Source organism: Dunckerocampus dactyliophorus, chromosome 17 (genome assembly GCF_027744805.1).
Source record: "Dunckerocampus dactyliophorus isolate RoL2022-P2 chromosome 17, RoL_Ddac_1.1, whole genome shotgun sequence".
Classification (NCBI taxonomy): Eukaryota; Metazoa; Chordata; class Actinopteri; order Syngnathiformes; family Syngnathidae; genus Dunckerocampus; species Dunckerocampus dactyliophorus.
In genome coordinates, this window is record NC_072835.1 from 7,652,834 (window position 1) to 7,672,696 (window position 19,863).

The 19,863-nt window shown below is 37.5% G+C and overlaps 1 protein-coding gene across 1 annotated transcript in view; it reads right to left on the minus strand.

Annotated features, from left to right (window-relative positions):
- Positions 1–56: 56 nt before the first annotated feature.
- The window catches only part of scai (suppressor of cancer cell invasion), a 49,276-nt gene continuing 29,469 nt past the window's right edge, over positions 57–19,863 (minus strand). The window contains exons 11-17 of the mRNA XM_054756722.1: positions 17,919–17,997; positions 16,647–16,746; positions 16,335–16,416; positions 16,166–16,238; positions 14,281–14,454; positions 9,635–9,735; positions 57–8,106 (exon numbers count right to left, since the gene is read on the minus strand). Coding sequence (XP_054612697.1) covers positions 7,960–8,106; positions 9,635–9,735; positions 14,281–14,454; positions 16,166–16,238; positions 16,335–16,416; positions 16,647–16,746; positions 17,919–17,997 — 756 coding nt within the window. The 3' untranslated portion in view covers positions 57–7,959. The remainder of the gene's footprint in view (positions 8,107–9,634; positions 9,736–14,280; positions 14,455–16,165; positions 16,239–16,334; positions 16,417–16,646; positions 16,747–17,918; positions 17,998–19,863) is intronic.

Sequence of the window (19,863 nt, forward strand, 5' to 3'; positions counted from 1 at the left end):
TAACTGAGTAATTTGCCCAACACTGGTTGTTATTGTAATTATTTATTTTCTCACAATCCTTACCGAAGAAGCAGGGGTCGGTCCCACAAATAAGGAAATCCCTTTTTATATTTTATTGGTTTGCTTTTGGCAACACAGAAACAAAGTCAGTCTTTGGCACTTAATACTCTAAACAAACATGCTACTTGTAGACATTAACATCGATGCATTATTTTCTTAACTTAAGTCTTCAGAATACACTTGACATCATCATATGTAAATCACACGTACGGACCACCGAAAGGGAAAAAGGCAAAAAAATGGCCACAGGATAAGTGGACTGGAAAAAAGGAGAACTAGATAAAACATTTGAAATGTTTTCCACGGAGGCATAGACAAATAGTGTATGACGTGTAGGCCCAATACCCAGAGGCCATTTGGGCTTGCGTTGCTGTAAAAAAACCAAACAAACACAGGACATATTTCCTGATGAATTCTCATACTGATGATGTTAAGGTTTGCACTCAGGTCATCCTTCATATGTTTGCAATTGTTCATTTCACAAAAGCAAACAGACTTTCTTCTTCATTGTACACTGCAACATATATTGAACATTTTCATAGAATAAAGTACAGAATCTCCCAACCTGTTATTTGTGAGCTAAAAAGGTACAAGAAGAAGAATATTGTGGGTTTAGTTTCCATCTTTTGACAAAAAAAAAAACAAAAAACAACCGAGTGGGCACATAGAAGCCCATGAGTACAAGCATTTGATGCAAGGGTTTGTGGGAGCTCTATCTGCTTAACTGTGCCAGCGTCTATGCATACTGTAACACAGGGCGTTCATAAAGTCTCTTTACAATTGAGCACATTTATTACAACAGCAAATGAATACACACATAAGTGGGAATTATTACAAAATGAGGAGTCGATATTGACGTTTTTTGCCTCATTTAAGACCCCTCCAGATGGGCACCATGAGTTGCACAAAGCACATCAAGGCAGTACTCAATTTCTTGCCATATTCGCTGATCAACGATGGCAATGGCATCAGTGATCTTTTGCTTCAGGGTGTCGATGACCCGTGTAGATTTCTCTCAGAGATTAAGTACCTATCCATCTTTGTTCGATGTAACGTACTTGTATGTCGTCAACGTAACTCCATAGAAAGAAGCATAGGGAGTGATATCTGGTGAACTGCCATATGTTCCGGACTATAAGCCTCATCAGTCAAAAAAATGCATCATAAAGACGAAAAATTGTCATGGCGCCGCTCCTAACGACATTAAATTCAAAAGAGGAGAAGAAAAAGCCCGAGGGACGGGGCAATGATGACACCAACAAGGAGACAAACTAAAGCTACAGAAGCTGAAATAAGTCCATTTTTTTAAACTTATATAGATACAATAAAACCTTACCTGTTTAATAAATGTCAGCATGTTCTGGAGGACGCTTATAATACGTGACATGACGCCCGGTGTGGAGAAACATGTCAAACAGCCGTATTTTAACACCAAAACCTTTCACAAATGAATGAAAATCATATGTGTGCATTTAGTTAGTCAGTGGCTGACGCAACAGCTACGATCTTCAAGATAGACATAATCAGCGTCGTAATTAAACACCGCCGTCTAAAATACCACATTTCTCAATCCATACAGGTATCATATCATTATAGCTGCACATTACTTAAAGCCATAGTCTCCAAGGCAGAAGCGTATTAGAAAGTATTTTGTAACAATAAGCGTCCGGAATGCTCTGCATCATTCCATTTGTGTGCCTAACTGTTTGTCAACAAGCACAACGCGATGAATTATTGCGGCGTTGCCAAAATTCCAGCCACCACCTCACTTTATTTTAAAGGCAGCACATTAAGTGAAATTATACACTGGAGATTTTATTTTATTTTGTGTATATATATATATATATATATATATATATATAAAATTGCACCTGACTGTAAGTTGCAGATCCAGCCAAACTAGACTATGTGACTTATACTCCGGAAAACACCGCCCCCTAGTTTCTTGGTAGAGAATTGCAAGCTACGAGCTATGCCGTGCCGTGCACATCTGTCAACAACACGCGCCACTACAAAGGTAAATCCCAATTCTTTTACATATTTGAAGGCTTTTAAAAAACAAGTAATGCAATGGTAACTAATTGAAGGCGTAATTCTGTTCTAATTCAAGTACTTTTTTGGGAAAATAACGCCAATTACTAGAAAATAACCAGTAATAACAGTAATTGGTTCCAGACCCGACCATGATAAGTGAATTTCCACGAAGTACAATTCCTTATTTATAAATCAAATATTTTTGTAGTTACATCATAGAAAACCCGTTTCTGACCTTCTAAATGCCGTTTTTAACATTAGAGCCCTCTAGACATCAAATGGCACCCCATAGTCACCCTTACACGCATATTACCCAACATAGTAGACATCATATTAGAAAATAAGACATAAGACATGACTCAGACATGTTAGCGTTGGAAGAGTTCCTTGTTGTTCATTTTGTACTTCCTGTGGTGGCTATGATTTCATCAATGTAACATTACTGACACCTAGTGACCAGTGTAGAATACTACATATGATCGCAAAGTCTTTAAATGCGTCTTTGGGATGCCTTATATTTGTATTTTTGGACATTTTATGCTTAAAATGTTTAATTGAGGCAAAAAATATGTAAAACTGTGCTGAAATCCGCATATTTTTTACTATTAAAGCTGGGTTCAGCCATGAAACAGCATGATTTATTCATATATTTTTGAAAAAAAAGAGTGAAAATGCTAAATTCAAAGTGCGAATTGGCAAGGGATTACTGTACTTACGTTTAAAAGTAATTTGCCCAACACTGTTTGTAACATGTTTGAAATTGTAAAGAGACTTTGTGGACACCCTGTGCGTTTTACTAAGACAACACAAATTGCGAAGCACTGCAACAATAACATACAATAACACACAAATAAAAGTAGGTGGTTTGGTAAAAACAGTATTACTTTGACCATAAAGGTCAATTTAGATTCTTTTGTTTTAATCATGTTACAAGTGAGATGTTCATGCTCATGGTCCAAGTTATTAACATTAATCCCAGAAAGTATTACTCGAGAAAACACGATATATTCACATGTTTCTAAACTTACAAAAATGATTGTTCTTAAACTTAACAGACTTGTATGATCCTACAATTCATTTTCATTGTGCTTTGATTTCACTGTGGTAAACACAGAACATAAAATGTCAAAAATGGCTGCTTGCTGTGCAGTCACTCGTGAAGGGACCTGCCCAAAAAGTAAAAAAAAAAAACAAGAATGAACAAGTATTGGTGCACAGGAATGTATCATATTCTTCTCATCTATATAAAAGTGAAAACCTAACCGTAGTACCGCATTGCCCCGAATATAAGAAGAGTATTTTTTCCCCCCTAGAAAACAATGCGTCAGCTTATATTGGAGGTCTAGAGGTGTACACGTGCACACACCCATGGATTACTCTGCCACACACATTTTCTCGTACACAAGTGTCATTTCCGCGTGCTCTTTGCGGTGTGTCTCTGGTGAAAGTGAACCGCAACCGCGTCCGCACCGCATTAGCAGAGCAAATGCACCAGAGGGGAGGAGTTATGATGCTAATTTTAAGATAACGGTGATCAATCAACAACTGTCGAGTATGATTCATAACATACGATGTATGACTTTTACAGATATTATTTTTTAAATGATTCATTGTGTCTTAAAAATGACTTCTCCATATACAGGTATTGAAAAAGAGGGGTGGTCTTATATCCAGGGTTGTCTTCTATTCACGCCAGTACATTAATTTGTATTTAGCACATGCTGGAAAAGGTTCTGAAATGCTGCCGACAATATCAAATACATTATACATAAAAATACAAAAGTTGGCGAGCCACCTCCTGAAATAAATTAAAGATTGTTCACAAAGGTTATCATTCTAAAAACTACGTCATTTAAAGTTGGAAAGGAAGTGGAAATGTCTTCATAGAAAGGTTGACGGGAGGCAAATTGACTCTTCTTGTTTGTTAAAGACGTTTCACCTTCTGTGCTAAAAGCGTCCTCAGTTCTAAAATTTTAGGTGTGGAGTCTACTTATGTATGTCGCTGGTGGGTGCCTTCCCTGGGGGTGGTCACAAGAGGGTTGTTATTACTGTGGGCCAGCGTGGCTGGTGAACAACCGTCCTGCATAACAACTGCGTGTTTGTCTGTCTGGCGGCAAAACAGCTCGTTAGGGTCCACGCTTCTGTTGGAATGATACAATCTTTGGGGGAGAGATGTTAGGACATTGTTGTAAGTCAGGGTGTGCAAAGTGCGGGCCGGGGTCCATATGTGGCCTGCAGCACATTGTAAAAATGTAACAAAAAAACATTTTTTTTTTTTTTTTTAAAAAGAGCAAAAATTGAAGATCAGCAGTAATTTCACACGAAAAAAGCCAAAAATATTAACAGAAAAAAAGATATAATTAGCGGAAAAAGGTATGTTACCAGAAAAAAGTGAAAATATTATGGGAATAAAGCCATAATTAAAAGAAGAAAACATGCAGAAAGTTTAAATAGTTAGTAAATTTAAAAAAAAGACAGCAGAAATGAAAAACAGTTGTACTTTTATGAAAATAAAGTCAAAATATTAAAAAGTTAAAAGTTGTGGCCTACCAGAAAAAAATGTTATCTTAGTAACAGAGTTGAAATACAGTATTAAAGAAAAAATATATTCTTTTTTTAAAGCCATAATATGAGAAATAGTCATAATATTATGAGAAACAAAACAAATTTCTGGAAAATTAGGTTGGAGAAAGTGATAATATTATGGGGATCATGTCAAAATAATACGTGAGTAAAGCCATAATATTACCAGAAGAAAATTTATCAAGATTATTTAAGCAAATATTTTGAAAAAGAAAAAAAAACAGCAAACACGGGGGGTGAAGAGACCTATGCTCATACTAATAGTACTTTTTCACCTCCTGTATATCACAAAGCTGCGGTGCAGTTTTTCTTGAAATATACCCGTGTACCACTTCTTAGCCTACTGTATCTTTTGAAAACATTAAAGTGGCCCTTTCTCATCCTTTCATTTTCAGTATGTGGCCATCGGTGGAAAAAGTTTGGACACCCCTGCTCGGTGATGGTGCAAACCTCCTTGGTAAGAACTTCTTTCACACCTCTCTCATACCAAAGCGGAGTTGTGTGCCATCTTAACAGCTCTCCCCCAAAGATTGCCTCATTCCACAGGAAGAGTGGTCACGGTTTTGCCACCAAGCAGGTGAACGACCTGTTAGCCAGGGCGGTTGTTTGCCAGCCATGTCCGACAACAACCCCCAGGGAACACACCCACCTGAGATAGGGCAACTCCACACCTGAAGAAGCCTTTTGGACTGAAGGTGAATGAATACCTTCAACAAACAGTCCAGTTTCCTCCATTCAGCATTTGCGCAAGTGGAAAACATGACTTGGAAACTATCACGAGAAACATTTCTATACATCATATGCACACATACTGCAGTTTTAATAAATAGTATAAACATTTCAAATATGCTATCATTTATATCTATTCACTACTCTAGATTCTAGCCGGGTGCCAGTTTTAGTTCTTGCATTAGTGCATTTGAACAAATTTAGGACTTAATTTAACAGTTTGTGTTAGCACTATTAGAGAATGCCTCGCTCCAGAATTGCTTGTCTTTATTTAGACTATAATAGTAGTTGGTGATAAAGAGCATTGGTTATTACAGACTTAAAAGTGCTCATGACACCAACACATGTTATAATCTTGTTATTTGTCCTGTTAGTTGTGTGCTGGAATGTATTTACCCTTTGTTTTTGTTTTTTTTTTTTACATTTTTTGCCACTGAAATCAGTCTCAGAGAAGACAGAGGATGTGACACTACCTCGAGAACCCGCCCTCCCGGAACTGCACATGGAATGCATTGGTTTCATATTGTTGTGGTGCATTTTTTGTTGATTTTCTGTTAAATATATTTTTCGATATTATGCCCACTTGTTGTGTGGCACAAGGAGTAAGCTTGTTCACATTTCCAAAAGACGCCGTTCGCTGCGTCACATTTTTCGGTATTGTGTTGGGACACATTTGGAGGACAGTTGTTTTGACACTGTGCCTCAGATAAAGGAACGTCTGGGATTGAATGCGTATTCTATCATACTCATCACAAAACAATATCAGTCAATGTTATGTTTGTGTTATTGTTGTGGATATTTCTCTTTATTTGCTTTGCTGTGTTTTGATGAGTCTGCTTGCCGGGAAGAGTCCTCGGCAGCCAAATACGGCGGTAATTTAGAAAACTCACGTTTTGGTGTCATGAGCACTTTAAAAAAGGGACTGTATGCAGCGGGTTCCTCTAGTCGCCTAGAGCAGTGGTCCCCAACCTTTTTTGGTCCCCGAAAGAAGCCTCTGATTTGACACCGAATAAATACGAACACTAGTGCTCCACACAGACAATAAAGCATCATTAAAGCTCACCTTTATACATTCACACACGGCATCAGCATTTGGGAACGACAATGAGATGAAAGAAGGGGGAAAATATAAATGTATTTGTGGCAGCATCTCGGAGCACACCCCCGAACAAAGCGGGATTAAACGTAAATGACATAATCAAACAACATAAGCGTGCAAAAACTATGGGCTTTCTAACAGTATTCTATTTTATATTCTAATAAAATAATAGCTCTTATTTCCAAAATGTATATACATTTACATAAAATTCAATGTAGTTATTTACAAAACTACTTTTAAAAACGTGTCTTTTTTCAAAAAACTTCTAATTTGTCCAAGTTGGGAACCCCTGGCCTAGAGGACGTACTGCAAGCGTTTTATTCCACCTCCTCCTGCTGCTTTGTGTACATAAGCTACGCTGATGTAACACACACACACTAGTTATGTTGGTGGTCAGCCAATGATAGCAATTTGACAAAGTTTAGCGACTAACGTTAGCCGTCATTGAATGTTTTCCCTATCATAACCACAAAATGACTCCAACTTGTTGGTCGCTTCTCTGAGACTGCGTTTGTGCACGCGCCACGAAAAATATAGATTTTTTTTTTGTTTGAACAATTATTGGTGACATGCAAGTTTGTTGCGGTTATTATTTTACATAAACAGGTCCTTCTGATCGCTAACAGATTACCAAAATTTCCCAGGTCTATTCCAAGTGCAACAAACCATTAATGAAGGAAAGCAGCCATAAAGTAGAGGTTGAGCGCTGAGTGCAATACAAATTTGGTTACTCTATTGGGCTTAGTCTGGATGTAGCGGGGCCGCCTCTACACAAGCTGTGAAAACCTGGGTGAATTTCCTTCGCACCTGACTTAGATGTCTCCTTTTTAACACGGGAGGCTTTGACCCTTTAAGCGGAGAAGTCAGGAAGGTAGGTGCGCCTGCTCCATACACGAGGGAGTGAGGGTCTAGCACCACCTGGTAACAAGGGTTTTAACACCGGAGTGGTGTTCTTACATTTCTTGGCTTCTGGATCCAAAAAATGTAATTTGGAGCGAGTTGCATACAGTCCCTTTAAGAGTAATTTGGTGCAATTCTGGACGTATGTAAGACCGAAAGTGAGACAATTTTAAGCCTAAACAAAACTACTAATCTCTTAAAATAAGTAGAATGAGCAATTATGCTGCTCGTGTATGCGAGGATGCTTTTCTGCTTGAGAACAAAGTTGATGTGTTTACGTCATATACAGTACATACGGTACTTCAATGCTTAAGTCTTAAGTTTAATCCTACATTTGGAATGGGTTGTAGGTTGAAATGGGTTTTATGTACATGATTAATTTAAGTTCTCTTGTGGCTTTCATTTTGCATTTTAGAGAGAAACAATAAAATGCAGGATATGAAGAAAAGTATAGCAGAATTAGCTGTTAAGCTATGAATAAATAACAAAAAATGCTACAAATGCTGGATGTGTAAATGTGTAGGTTTTTTGGAGTTTGATCCTGGTTAAAGACTTTAGTAGACTTCCACTGAATGATCCCAAAAGAGGCTCTGTACATCCAGCATGGCTGCCATCTTCAAAATATGTTTTTGCAGAACACCGCTCTCCACCGTGTCCTGTTTCGGGAGCTCGGGGTATGACTCAGGAAAGCTCTGTGCATCCTGCAAGCACAAAAAACAACCAAAACAACACAACACACATCAGTGTGAGCAGCAGCAACTGAAGTGAACTGAAGCATGACAAATTTAGCATGGTCTACCCCTCAGGTAGGGCCGCAACGATAAGTCGACAATGTTGATTATAAAAATTCGTCAATGAAGATTTGTTACCGTCGCCGCGTCGTGTAATAAAATTCCAACCAAAAGGCCGCGTGGAAGAAGTAGAAAGAAAAATTGCTGGGTCAGCTGTGATATGAGTACAGTAATTCCTCGCCACTTCCAATTTTGCGGCCTCACTTTATCAGGTTTTTTAAAAAATACATTAATTAATAAATCATGATTGAATACGGCCTATTACTACTAAAAATATATGCATATTTAGCATTTTTTGCATAAAAATGGGTAAATGAAGTAAAATACCAATATAAGGCATTAAGAAGACGCATTCCAAAACGTTGTGATGATATGTAGTATTCTACACTGGTCACTAGGTGTCAGTAATGTTACTGTAATGTTTGGTGAGACACACAAGCACCAGACTTGATCACCGGAACAACAGCCTTTTATTGTAGGTTTGGATTATCTCACAACAGGCACAATTATCCCTAACACGGGCTACTATTGCAACCGTAACCCACGCCACGCTACAACTCAACTCTGAACCCCCGACGCCCACTCAGCTCCCCTAGCACCGTAACACATTTACAACACAGAAGGGCATGTGTCTTATTTATGTCTTAAATGGCTCATTTTCTGTATGTCTGCTATAATGGGTAATAAAAGTATAAAGGTGACTACAGGCGTGTTAGTTCACGTTCAGAGTGCGCTAATAATGTTAAAAACTGTATTTTAGACGGTTGTAAACAGGTTTTCCATGCTGTAACTACGGAAATATTCCATTTATAATTAAGGAATCCTACTTCACGGAAATTCACTCATCAGGGTCGGGCCTGGAACCAATTAACTGTGATAAACGAGGGACTACTGTCATCTCTAATAGGTTTCTGTAAGTAATGTGCAACTACAATGACCTGTGTGGATTGAGAAGTGTGATATTTTAGAGAGCAGCGTTGTTTCCTGAGGACACTAATTAAGTCTAGCTTGGACACTGTAGCTGCTGTGTGAGCCACTGACTAACTAAATACACACACATGGTTTTCAGTCTATTTTAATTCATTCACAAAAATGAAGTTTGGGTGTTAAAATATGTTTGATATGTTTCGACACACCGGGATGCATCCAGGTGTCATGTCACGTATTAAAAGTGTCTTCTTCCAGAACATTCTGACATTTATCAAAAAGATTGTGTTTTACTGTATGCATATACTTTTCTTACTTTTCTTCTCTTGTGAATTGAATGTTGAATGTGAATTGAAGTTGTAATGGATCACAAAGCTGACGCTGATGTAGCTTAGGTGGGATCAGTTCCAGTTCAACAAGTAATTTGGAAGCACAAACATTGTCATTGAACAGTAACATCCAATAATGCTATGACAAACAGGAACAGAAGTAGCTAGAGTAGCACACTTACCCGAAAGACTTTGTGCAGTCTCAGTGTAGCTGAACAAAACACAAAACGGATCAGCAGCAGTCGAAGGAATTCATCACCAAAAAATTGCAAAAAGGCTTGATCTGTAAAGACAACAAAGCAAATGTGTTGAGTAACTCTGTCTCGATAATACTGGTACTTTGTCACCTTAATACAAATCAATTTAGAAAAGTTGTGGTCAGGTGGTAATACACTGCCTGGCCAAAAATACCACCTGGATTTAACAAAGCAAATAGGTAAAAGCCTCCTACTGGATAATTGCGTGAGCATGCGTGATTATATTTCAGCCAGCAAAAAGTTAAGCCCAACCAATGCAGTCAGTATCTTCTCATTTGTTAAACAGCCATGTTGAAAGAGACAAATGGACATCTTGTGGTTGTGGAAAAGATGTTGGAGTAATCCCTCGTTCATTGCAGTAAAATGGTTCCAGGCCTGATAAGTACATTTCCGCAAAGTAGGATTCTTTCTTTATAAATGGAATATTTTGGCAGTTACAGCATAGAAAACCTGTTTACGACCTTCTAAATATGTTTTTTTTAACATTATTAGAGCCCTCTAAACATGAAATAACATCCCTATAGTCACCTTTACACGTGTATTACCCAATATAGTAGATATAATAACAGAAACAGTAATTTCTTATGTATAAGCTGCTCACGCTTTGAACCATGCGGCTCATACAGTGATGCATTCTGGTCTCGTGACATCTCGCAGCGATCATTTTGTGCTTTGCGCGGCCACCCTCATCATTCGTGATACCACTGATTTATTTTCCGATTTAATACTGAGTAAAATTCATGCTGGTATCAGTGATCCTGATCTGATACCGTTGCTTAACAATGTAAGTACACCGAACATGTCGCTAAATTTGAAAAAGTAGTGTATTTCAAATGATAGCATAGTTTATAGAATGCCCTGCATAACATTTAGACAAGGTCTCAACTGAATTACTTTCCACTGTCTCCCTGTTAATGATATACATTACCTCAAATGACTGAAGTATCAAAGTATCAATATTTTGATGATGTGTCCCAAAATGTACATCCTTCCCATGGCTGAGATAAAGTTCCACGCCACTCTCAACATCCACGCCTCATGTGTTTACCATCTATTAGCACCAAGGACTTTTTCCATCAAGTCCTGTGTATTTATGAACTTAGTGTGTGCAACCTTTTTTTTTTGGATATACACTGTACATGACTCAAGATGGACATAAGAATGGGTTTTCTGTGAGCAAATAAATTCCTTCCTTCTTGAGGAGCAAATAAATCAAGGAACTGCGTATGTCAACATTGAGAAAAAACTATAATTTTGTGGCCTTTTTTTTTTTTAATAAACATGATCAAAATCCACACAGAAAGCATTAACTACATTAATTGCACCGTTTGACATCCTTAGACTAGTGTTGCCTTAAACCAGTGGGTTCACTATTGTGAGTAAAACCAGACATAATATTGGCGACAATCATGGTGCAAACCCAAAAATAACAACACGGAATGTGACAGGTAAGTAAACAAGCATAGGACAACTACTACTACCATAAGGAATAATAAACAACAACTATGTCAAAAACACATAGCGTTAGCATCTTTTTACACAACAAAAGTGCTGCAAGGCATGCTGGGAAGCCGGAAGTACTCACAGCAGCGTTGTGTACAAAGGAAGCGCTGCCAGGCAGAAAAGAGTAGGCAAGAGAAGCCTATGTTCAGAAGAACTGTTCATGTTCTGAACTGTTACTGATGATCATAAATACAACTGAGACAAATGGATCAGATGTACTCTTTTTGTTTAAATAATTGAATGCCCTTCTTTGTGGAATAGTTGATGCGTCCCACCATCACCCAGCCTCCAACCAGGTAAGGTGAGTTTAAGAGCCCTGCTTTAAACAGACCTTAGGTAGTACTTGTAATTAGTGATGTCTGATAGTGGCTTTTTTGCCGATAATCAAAATGCCGCTATTGTCCAACTCTCAATTTCCGATATAGATATGTGTAACATATGGAATTAACACATTGTGGTGACCCACAATATTGTTTTCGACATTTCTATTGGAGGTTAATAAAGTATCCATTTATCTAGCTATCTACCAAGTGTACTTCTGTTTCCGGGTCATGAGGTTGTTGTAGCCACTTAGCTATTGCTAAAGAATTGTTGCTTGTTGAGTTGAATGGAGAGTAAACTGATTGGTGCCATCGACCTCGACACCTGTCTCGTTGTGAATCGTATCCACATCTGGTGACCCTCGACGTGGGTAAAAATGTCGACTGGCAACAGAGACAACGAGACCGTGTCGGCGTCGCTACAAGCTAAGGAGTTAGCTGACGTCGGTGCTATTTGCGTCACGCCCACGTCCATGGTTTCAACACATCAAGCCCAGTTCCGACTGCGAGGAATAACACAGGACGTGACAAAGTATGTCCACGTATTGGCGCCGCTGGATGCCTCGATGATGGTAAGTATGTTGGCCTATAGATATGGCAGTTTTTTATTATTGGTATTATCATTTTAGGGAAAAATTTAATACTGATAAAACGATATTACATTTTTATGCCAATATCGGGCTGATAACATCGGTAGGAGGATATTATCGGACATCCCTACTTGTAATAAAAGTGGCCAGCTGGGGAAAGAATGTTTGTGATTCAACGATAATGAATGTTACGTTTGTATCTTCACGAGTGGGAGAAAGCAGAATGAATCTTTATATGAAATATGTTGATGGTGCTTACAAACTAACTAGGAAACATACACATACACAAATAACACATGTAAAGTTCTTATCCTGAACTACCATTTCATGTTAAATGATGGTTAGTGCCTGTGCACAGCAGTTGATTTCTTCTACCACTCAGAGCCTGGCTAGACTGAATTCATCAATGGTGTGAATATCAGCGAGAGTGATAAAGAAATGTAATCTTTGCTGAACATTAGGAGCGGTGCAAAAGGTACATTGTTATGCCCGTGTTTGATTTTTCATAGGCAATCCAGTCTTGCTGTTGTAAACACAGCAGCTTATTAAAATGAGCACAAAATGCTTGTGTCCTCGCAGAAAGTGGGGAATGCCAATGAGAAAGCAATGCACTGCTTAGCTGACCTGCAGTCAGAGCTCTGTTCACATAAGAAAGACTTATATACATTAAGTACTCACAAAGTTTCAATTCTTCCACATTTTGTTGTGCCACAGCCTTATTCCAAAACGGAATACTGTACATTCATTTTTCTTCTCAAAATTGTATAATTTCAATATGCCAACCTAAAAAATGTTTTTAAATGTTTCCAAATGTACTAAAAATACTAGATGAAGCAATTGTGGGAATGTGGAAATGCTGAAGCTGAAATGATATGTAGAAATATCCTAGGCATGTGTTGAAATATATTCACTGGCTGAGGATTGAACCAGCAAACCTCAGGTTGGGAAACGACCACTCTATGACCATGTCACCGTGCACAGAATAAGCAGAACGTTACATACTAATAGGGAACGTGAGCCGGGATTACACCGTCGTGAGACAGGTGAGTTTTATCCTGTGATGTGTTTGTGTTGTTGCAATAGTGATACATGCAAAATGAACTTTAAATTGTCCATTTTCAATGGGAAAATGTCACTGAAAATTGATTTAATTCATATTCATTTTGGGGAATGTTTTTTAAAACTACCAATAAATAAAGCCTGGGAGATGTGAGTGACAAAAAAACAGCGGAATTTGAAATGTTGAAATGATTGTTGAAATGTATAAATATGTTGACCGATTACACGAGGAAGGATTAAGCAGCATAGAAAATGAATGGATGAAAGAATTACACAAGGATCGAACCAGCAATTATTGGGTTGAGAGATGACCAATCTACCACCTGAGCCATGTCACTCTGTAGAATCAGTTGAACGTTAGTCATGGAAAATGTAAAATGATTTTTCACCAGTAGAGGGCACCATTTAATTTGGCCATCAATTTTTAGCAGACTAAAAACGACTTTGAAATGTTGGAAAGTAAAAATGCAGACTGAATGAATGAATATGTTGAATGATTACAGCTGGATCGAGGATTGAACCAGCAACCATTAGGTTGGGAAACAACCACCCTGTACCCCGGCCCATGTCACCCTGTAGAAGAAGCAGAATGTTACAATAATAGAAAAAGTAAAATTATTTTCCACCAGTTGGGGCACCAAATAAATCACCCATTCATTTTCAATGGAAAAATTGCAGCAGAAAATATGAAATTACAGTATATGTGAGAATGTTTGGAAAAGTCATGCTAAATAGCCAATGTGTCGCGCACACTATTAGGAGCTGAGCATTTTGACGTTGGATTGGATTGAATCGGTTGAGAAATGTGGGAGAAGTTAGCGGACAAAAATGAGTAAGAAGATGTCCCATGGGAAAAATGTAGTATGAAAAATGGTGTACAATTTTATATGTGAATAATGCTCAGCATTCACACAATAAAACCCCCTGCCTCCAAAGCTACTGTTCCAAAAGACCACCCTCTGAACAAAGCAAAAAGTCGTGACAAGCAGTGTCATGGAGGCACAGAGCATAACTGTAGACAGTATGATATCATTAAAACACTATATTGATGACGTTTTATACAACTGTGATAATCACAATATCTGAATCGATACACTACCTATGGTTTGTGATCGTGTTATCATTTGCCCGATGTCATGGTCGACTTTGTGAAGAAATTCTTGAGCACTCTCCCAAAGGCCTCGTCTCACGCTGTTTAAGCCACACACAGAGAAGAAAGCCAAGAGTGGGCTGTAGAGGAAAAGGGTGAAGAGACTCCCACGCTGAGACTGATCTGAACAGGGAAGCAGTCAAATGGTTTAGTTAACATTTGCGTATCGGCATTTTGCAAATCAAAATAGAACTAGAATAACCTCAGAAAACATTCGCTTTAAAAGTATCGATATTTTTGGGGGTCCACATAAAATATTTAACATTAGGTCAAAAACAACATTTCAGTATTGACATCTAGGGATGGCCCAGTGCGATACTGGCCAAACTTATGCTCTATTAACTATATTAACTTGGGTTCACCTCGCTGTGTGTTGTTTTATGCTGTAATTTTATGCAGCATTATCACATATTTATGAATTATTACCCACTTAGGGTGAATGAGATGTGTTTTTGTGGCCTATTTTCAAAGAAAAAGCAAACATTTCCCACAAAAAAACCCAAATATTTTTTTTCTTGTATTACTATAACAAGATAGGACAAAAGCAGATTGATGTCAGCAGATACACAGCAATATCCCTTACAACTTCACGCTTTGACTTTTGCGAGATGTGTTTTTGTGGCCTATTTTCAAAGAAAAAGCAAACATTTCCCACAAAAAAACCCAAATATTATTTTTTTTCTTGTATTACTATAACAAGATAGGACAAAAGCAGATTGATGTCAGCAGATACACAGCAATATCCCTTACAACTTCACGCTTTGACTTTTGCGACTTCAGACCATCACAGTTTTTCAAAAATATATTAATAAATCACGCTGTTTCATGATTGAATAAGGCCTATTGTTTATCAAAACATACGCATATTTCAGCAAACGTTACATATTTTATGCCTAAATTACGCATTTTCAAAATACAAACATAAGGCATTCAGAAGACGCATTCAAAGATCATGTGTTGAGGTAGTATTCTACACTGGTCACTAGGTGTCAGTAAGGTTATATTGATGTGACGTTATATGCCACCGCAGAAAGTACTGTTCAGAAACTGGAAGTAAAAAAGGAACAACACAGAACTCTCTCAATGCTAACATGTGAGGCTATATTATGTTTTATTTATGCCTTATGTGTCTTATTATCTCTATTATGTCGACTATATTGGGTAATACAAGTGTAAAAGTGACCACAGGGGTGTTATTTCAAGTCCAGGGGGCTCTACTAATGTAAAAAAAATATTATTTAGAAGGTTGTTAACAAGCTATCCATAAATAAAAAAACATTTCATAAATAAGAAATCCTATTTCCACTTATCACAGTCGGGTTTGGAACCAGTTCATGGCAATAAATAAGGGATTACTAGACAACTTTTCAGTATATGTATCAGTATGGACATTCATTCATCATTTATATGTATTTCTATGCATTTAGAATTGTTTTCTTCATTCATTCATTCATTTTCTATTCCGCTTTTTCCTCACTGGGGTTGCAGTGGTATGCTGGAGCCTATCCCAGGTGACTTTTGGCCAAGAGGCGGGGTACACCCTGGCCTAGTTGCTAGCCAATCGCAGGCCAAATATGGACAAACAAATGCATGTAAAACCATAATTGTAAAACTATTAAAAAGTCTTTTGTGTTAACATTTTTGGCATTCTGGAATGGATGAATTATTATTTCTTATGGGAAAAACTGATACAGTGAAAGCACGTTTCGGTTAAAGTCAAACCTTTTGGAACGACTTAATGATGCTAACCAAGGTTCCGCTGTGCTTCAATTGTTCTCATCAAACGAAAGCAACAACTTTTCCACAAATGAATGTTTCCGTCAGTGTTAAATACCTTGTATACTCTTGGGATATACTTTAGGAGATAGTAGGCACACCAAAGGCTGACCAAACATATTTGTGAAATTCTAGGAAAAAACAAAGGTAATTAATAATAATAATAATAGCATAAATTTCCTTCAAGTAGGATCATATTATAAAAATTTAGTTTGGATAAAACATACCTTAAAGGCTGTGCTGTTTGTGGAATCCACTATAATAAAAAGTGGCTTCCGAGTAAAAGGGAGCAGGTCACCGGGATGGAGGCTGTCAACATGAAACATATGAATGAAAACACTACCTTCAATACAAAAAGCTCAAGGGACATTTTGAAAGTGATGCTAGTTTGGTGTAAACAAGAAAGTGGTTTGACAGTGAATTCACTTTAACTTTCAACAATGTGATGTAGAATCTGAACTATTCCTAAATTAATAATGAATGTATTTGAATGTGTAATTCATTTCATGAATAATTCACATTTTCTGTTAAAATCTTACCAGTGCATGTCTTTCTGGGACTGATTTCTCTTCTGAATCACCTCTCCATTCACAATATCGCGATTTGAATTTGTGAGAACCCCTCCGAAATCATATGGTCCTACCAAAAGTGAAGAGAGTTGAAAGTTAGTGCTTTCACTTGAAAGGCCGGATACAAAGCATCCAATTAGACCCGGCAAGAGTGACCGTATTGACCCAAATACACTCATGATCAGAATTTTAAGACCAGTTGAAAAATTGCAGGAATTTACATTTTGCACTGTTGGATCTTAACGGGGTTCTATGTAAAGCTTTAAAATACAATTTATTGCAAACAAGAATTAAAATGAAATAGGCTGTTCAGGAGGCGATCATGTTTAAAACCAAAGCCTTTAAAAGTCAAAATCTTGGTATTACAATATGTTAATGCTATTTTCGGTCAGGTGTTCCTGTCGTGATGTCTTGATGGCAAAGGCAAAAAAGCGTTCTCTCTTTGAACGTGGTCGGATTGTCGAGCTGCATAAGCAAGGCCTCTCGCAGCGCACCATTGCTGCTGAGGTTGGACGCAGTAAGACAGTCATTTGAAATTTCTTCAATGATGCTGAAGGTTATGGAACAAAAAAGTCAAGTGGTAGACCCTGAGCGGGAGGATCTGATTGGCTGCCCGTCAAGACACGGGACCATCCACGGCCCAAATGAAGATTGTAACTGGTGCCGAGTGCAGTCTAATAACCATAGACGGCATCTGCGAGAGAAGGGTTTTAGGAACAAAAAACGTCTTCAAAGGCCTCGTCTACAACAATGCCACAAAATTGCCTGTTTGGAATTTGCACGAGACATCAAAAGGTGATAGAAAGTTTTATTCCCTGATGAGAAAAAAATGTAACCTTGACCGTAACCAAAATTGCCCATTTGGAATTTGCATGAGGGCATGAAACATGGGACAAATGTAGCCTTGACAGTCCCGTGCTTTTTGCCACTTCATTATGGTTGCAGGCTACAAACCAAAATACTATGTCTCATCCAGCCAGTCCCAGTTTCCATATCATTTTGGTCTGCAGGGACCCTTGACCCTCATATTAGTACTAGCAACCAGTTTCCTGGGTTTGAAACTGATCATGTTTATCTTAAGGTTGGTGAGCAACCACTATGAGGATAGTTTTTTTTTTTTTTAAAAGGACATAATGGCTATAAATACTGTAGATGTATTATCTATTTGGAACTACAACTATTTGGAAAAACAACAATTTGAAGGAATATTTAATAAATTAGCAACAAAAACAACCCTCTTACCTTCATATTCTGAATTTAAAGCTGGGAAGACTCCAGTTGCTGATAGGTAGACAAGCAGAACACTGTTTGCTGGCAATTCCTGCAATTGACAATAACAACATAATTGAGCTATGTAGTATGATTACCTACATACACTGTATATGAAGCCAGATTTTGTTACCGTGTGCGAGTTGTTCAACCTTGAAATACAGTGGAGCCTTGATCAGCGGTTAACGTAAACAATGGATGGCAAAATTTTGCTACGGTTTGCGTACATTTCCCAGTTAACGTACAATATGGCGTGTGTCTTGTCGTGTTATTAAATACACTGCGTGAGGCCAACTGTGTTAACGTATTTTTAATCACAAAACATCCTTGTTAGCATCCTATCAGCTCGCTAATACATGGAAACAGGAAGCGGAAGTCAGCTACATGGCCTGTCTACGATGTCATCAGCAGATGACGCTGTAGTTTTTTGCTAACTAACACAAACCACGTTTTTATAGATTTACTATTATAATTTTACATGGTTGAAAGAAATAGAAATGCATATAAATGATGAATGAAAGGGATCAATGAACATTTAAGGTTACTTTTACCGTCACTGAAGATGTGATGACGTGTTGCCAGAAACACAATGTGGAAGCAAGATCAACATGGACACCACACTTGTGTTGTGCTATGAGTTATTTATTGGATGCAATAGTGTTTCTCAACTTCTTCATCAAAATGCGGGCACTTGCAACTTTCTTTGGCTCCATTTTGGGTTATTTTGCAGCCGTGATCAATAAGGAAAGCAGAGACTTCAGGTGAGAAAAAAGATTGAATCCTACAAAGATTGGATAGTGGTTCCTTTCGAGCAGGGGTGTCCAAAGTGCGGCCCGGGGGCCATTTGCGGCGCGCAGCTGTGAAAAAAAAAGCAGCAGCACCACAAATGGGAAAATCAATCAAAGTCTAAATATTAATAGAAGAGTTGCAATCTAGCAAGGAAAAAAAGCCACTATTTCACAAGAATGAAATAATAGTATGAGGAAAAATGTTGTGTTAGTAGCATGAAGGTGAAATATTAAATAAAAAAAGTATTTTTCAAGTCATAAACAATGAATAAAGATGTTATTTTTGGAAACTTAGGTTCAGGGGGAAATGTATAACATGGGAATATATTGAAAATATTAGGAGAAGAAAATACATAAGACAAAAGTTGCAATATTTGGAAAATTATACAAAAAAACCCCCATCAGAAATAGAAAACAGCAGAAATTTTACCAGAGTAAAGTAAAAATATTAAGAAAAAAAGTTTCCAAATGTGGAAAAGTTGCAATTTTACGAGAATAAACTGGTAATATGAGGAAAAATAGAATTTTAGTAAATTTCTGAAACATACAGTACGAAAACATACATTTTTTTTTTTTAAAGATAACAAATATTATGGGAATAATGTTATAATTACAAGAAGAAAATTTACAAGAGGAAAGCTGAAATTAAATAGTTGGAAATTTTTTTTTTTTAAAAGCAGCAAAAATGAAAAAAGAATAAAGTCAAAATATTAAGAAAAAAAGTCATAATTGAATAAGGAACAAAGGTAACAATTTTAAAAGAATAAACTCGTATTATTATGGAAAAAACATCATTTTTAGTAGCATTTCACCTGTATTATAAAGATGAAATGCAGTTTTTCTTGAGCTACATGTACTGTAGCTTCTTAGCATATCTCTATGTGTAGGTTTGCAAAACAGTGGCCCTTGCATCCTGTCATTTTTCAGGATGTGGCCCTCATTGAAAAAGTTTGGACACCCCTGCTTTAGAGGTAGGACACTATGGACAGATGCCGGCCAGGGAATCCCCTTTAATCATGTTTATTGTGTATGTGTATTTGTTCCTAGAATTCACACAGAACAATGATCAACAACTCCCTATCTGTCTACTTTATGTCTCCTAATAAGCACCGTGTGCCCTGCGCTGATGA